Source organism: Eimeria mitis, genomic scaffold (assembly GCF_000499745.2).
Source record: "Eimeria mitis Houghton genomic scaffold, Emh_scaff2872, whole genome shotgun sequence".
Taxonomy (NCBI): domain Eukaryota; phylum Apicomplexa; class Conoidasida; order Eucoccidiorida; family Eimeriidae; genus Eimeria; species Eimeria mitis.
The window spans coordinates 3,304-7,043 of record NW_013571211.1 but is presented as its reverse complement, the minus strand read 5'-3'; the positions used below and the strand labels follow the sequence as shown (position 1 = coordinate 7,043).

The following is a 3,740-nucleotide window of genomic DNA, read 5'->3' as shown; positions in this document are numbered from 1 at the left end:
GTAGCATGCAACGAGTCTCTTCGAACTGATCCGAGGATAGTCGCGAACGGCAATCGAGTTAAACCGCTCAATATACGAGTTTCGGAAATGCAGCTGACCCCCTCTCCAGCCACCAACCGGCCTGGAAAGGGCAAACCAAGTGCCTGGGGTTGATGGAGAAGAGGCTGCCTGACACGTGCCGCAATGCAGCCCGTTGCAGGTCGTCCTGCAACGCAACTCCGCATGCAAGCACAGTTAAACCCCTTATATACGTAAACCGTTAGATAGCCGCCCCTTGCCGTAGCTTCGGATACGAGACAAAACTTCACAGGTTGTGGCAAGTAGAGCTTTCATAGCCCTGATGCTTCCTAGAAGACTGGTTGCCTTGCCTAGATAATATCACAATCCTAATGTCATCTCCCTTGGTAGAGAAGATGCCAAATAACAACTTGTATAATTCTCTCCTTGGTTGCTCTTTGAAGAAGCAAGTAAACCTTCACGCGAACAAGGAAATCCTCCACTATCCTCGCAGTACGGTGCTTGCTAACTTTGGAAAGTCGGCGAAATTAAAAGCATTCTTCATGAATCATTCCTGCGGTGAAAACATTTCCGCTGGTCACCTCCCCAACCGTAGGACAGATACTGTTACGTTTCCATTGTTCGAGAGGAGCGACAGTGTAGCACGGCATCCGTGAAGTTGGCACGTGTATTTTGACTAGCGCGCAAACTGGCTATGGATGGTTAAGTAAGTGTTCAACAATTGTCGACAGTGTTAGTGCACTCAGCAAAAGGCTTTGCGCACCGCAGGCCGCCCAGGCCGCCTGGGGACTGGAGGGGAAGTCAGCTCTCCTTCGGAAACTCCTAAGCTGACTAGTTTCGACTACATTGCAGCTTAAGACTGTCCTCGAATAGGATCGAGGACACTCGTGTGGGACACTCGTTACATCGTAGGTAGTGCAGGCACAGGATGAACTGCAAATTGTGCCAGTGAACCTAACAGGCCATCTTCCAGAAGGAAAGAAGCCAATCTTTCTGTATTAGTTTCTCCGTCTCTTTCACTTTTCATCTGTCCAGCAGTTAAACCGAATGTAGTAATGCCTATCTGAAGGTCGCCTGCAAGCTGCCTAACGCGGGCAGAGCACGTGTCGAAAAACTTTTCAGCAAGTGTCTACAGTGTTAGGGCAAGCAGNGCTGCCTAACGCGGGCAGAGCACGTGTCGAAAAACTTTTCAGCAAGTGTCTACAGTGTTAGGGCAAGCAGAAAATGGGGCTTCAATGATCTTGCATGTTATGTTACCTTCCAGAACTAGTTGCAGCAAGGTTAGTCGCAGCCCATCGTTGCGCGCCTCCTCCACCGAAGCCTCAGTGCTGCTCTGGACAGGACGCCTCGGGGCTGGAGGAGCGGTCAATCGCGTTAGAACACTGATCTCATGTATTTTTTATTCTGGTACAGCTCATGAAGGTCCCTGAATATTGTTGTGGGCACTCGTGGCAGATGATGTGCGCTCTACAGCAGGGCAAGCTCCCCAGTGTCGGGTAACCGGCATATTGGTCAACGAACCTGAAGGCACAGAATGACTTTACACTTGTTTAATTGTTTAGAATGAGCCAATTGAAAGTTTTTAAACCGTTGCTCTATGATTTAGTTCTTAGATTCACGTGCCTGTCCACGTTGGCGTGACCACTCTCAGCCAGTCGTGTGCGCATGTTCCGTGCGTAGAGCACGCGTTGCCTTTGCACCCACCTTGCATCATTTAATTAATAATGTGGTTTTGCTTTTTGGTTGAGACGATGGCTTTATTGAATTTTGTTCTCGTATCCCTAGCTATTGCCGCGTCGCCTGCCACTGCTGAGGAGTCCGCATCCGGCCTCCAGCCAGGGGAAGGCACGACCACCGGCGCTACCAGCGCTTCTTCTGTTCTTTCAAAGCCCGTCAGTTTAATTTTAAGTGACATAGATGGCACTTTAGTAGGGAAAGATGGAGTATTACCCGCCGACAACGTGGAAGCTTTCCGCCTGGCACATTCGTTGGGGATCCAAGTGGCAGTGGCCACTGGTCGCCCTCGCGCGGGCGTCATAGAGCTGCTGGGCAAACAGAATCTGGAGAAAATGGAGTTTTCAGGCAGTCCTGGAATTTATCTGAACGGCGCGTATGTCTTGGGTCCCGGGGGCAAAGTCCTGCGGGATACTCCGATAGCGCACGACACCCTGAAGCAAGTTCTGAATGTTATAGAGGAGGAGGGACTGCTGCACAAAGCTATAGGTGTCACAGAAGGGCCTTTGATTCACTACGAAAGCGAAACAACTCAGGCAGCGCCTCATTCCCGTGTGTATAAGGTCCACGTTGAAGGTGAGCCCACCGCGGTGGCGAGGGTCCGCAGCCGACTGGAGACGGAGTTGGGGGATAAAATTGGCTTTGCGCAGAGTCATATGGGGGCTTTTGAGGTCGTACCGCCGGGGGTCGACAAAGGGGAAGCACTGCGGCTGCTATGTGAGGCGTTGGGGGTGTCGCCTGAGGTGGTCTTGGTCTTAGGAAACGCCCACAACGACTTGTCCATGTTCGAAGTAGCTGGCACTGCAGTGGCGGTTGGAGATGGCTACGCCAGCGCAAAGGAAGCAGCAGACTTTGTTACTGTTCCCAGCACGGGGGGGGCGTTGATGCAGGTGTTGCTGGATATCATTGCGGGGAACCTCTGGCCCAAGTCGTCGCCTCCCGAGGGCACTGACACTGACGGTGCACAAAGCCGCACAGACTGATTTATCGCCGACACCAGCGAGTAGTAACAATTTATTATTAGCAGGGACGTTCGATATCGGAGGAGCTTTGATGTTTCACTTTCGCTCTTCGTGCCGCTCCGGGTGCTGGTACTGCAGTGCTCGAGTTCGTGCTTTTATTTGTATGGAGTGCGGGTAGTAAAAGCAACACACAGAATGGTTGCCTACGAGCACTGTACTGTTATCGTTTAAAATAAGTGGTCTATTTGTACACTTTCAATATACAAAAATTGTTAATTTTCGTGTTTTCCTCAGCGATGTGCCAAGAATGAGGAAATGACACCTCCTGAGTATGGTCTCCCTCCTCGTTCTTTTATTAACGCTCTACATCTTCCTGAACTGCACCATATAATTTTTCATTGATCTCAAACTATCGCAGCACAAAAAGTGAAGCAACAGTAGCATGCATGCAACGCCAGGGGCAGCTGCAGCAGCAGCTGCTGCAGCACCACGCCAGCGACAGAGGCTCAAAGGATGATCAGAACAACTGTGAAATCCAACCGCCGTGTCGTTCACCCAGGTTTCATATCGTCGTCGTTTTGCATCTGTGTNGAACAACTGTGAAATCCAACCGCCGTGTCGTTCACCCAGGTTTCATATCGTCGTCGTTTTGCATCTGTGTCTTTTTCCTGCTGCGGCCTCCTGCATTGAATGGCTCGCGTGGGTACTCAACTTGAAACGGCCCGCGGTTGGTTTTCTGTGTTAGATTCAGGCGACGATGTAAAACGCATCAGACAACTGTACGTCAGTGAATGTGCTTCTGAGCGGATGCTATTTTTGCTTCACTGCTGCCGGCGCTATCTCTGCTGCAGTGCTTGTTGCTGGTCCGCAAGCTAGGCTTAGCTTTGCTGCTACTTCCGCTGCTGCTGATGCGGCGGACGCAGCTGCTGCAGATACTGCTGAATCTGGTAGTACTTGGTTAAGGACCATTTTATCGACAGCATATATCTTTTTTGTTTCCCTTTCTCTGCTGGCGGTTGCTCTGCC

The 3,740-nt window shown here is 50.8% G+C and overlaps 1 protein-coding gene across 1 annotated transcript; it reads left to right on the top strand.

Moving 5' to 3' along the window:
* Window positions 1–1,769: 1,769 nt before the first annotated feature.
* EMH_0059780 (uncharacterized protein) lies at window positions 1,770–2,735 on the top strand (the record flags this gene model as incomplete). The annotated part of the gene is made up of 1 exon (XM_013497717.1): window positions 1,770–2,735. One exon carries the CDS (start codon window positions 1,770–1,772, stop codon window positions 2,733–2,735), a length of 966 nt encoding a protein of 321 aa, XP_013353171.1.
* Window positions 2,736–3,740: the final 1,005 nt, after the last annotated feature.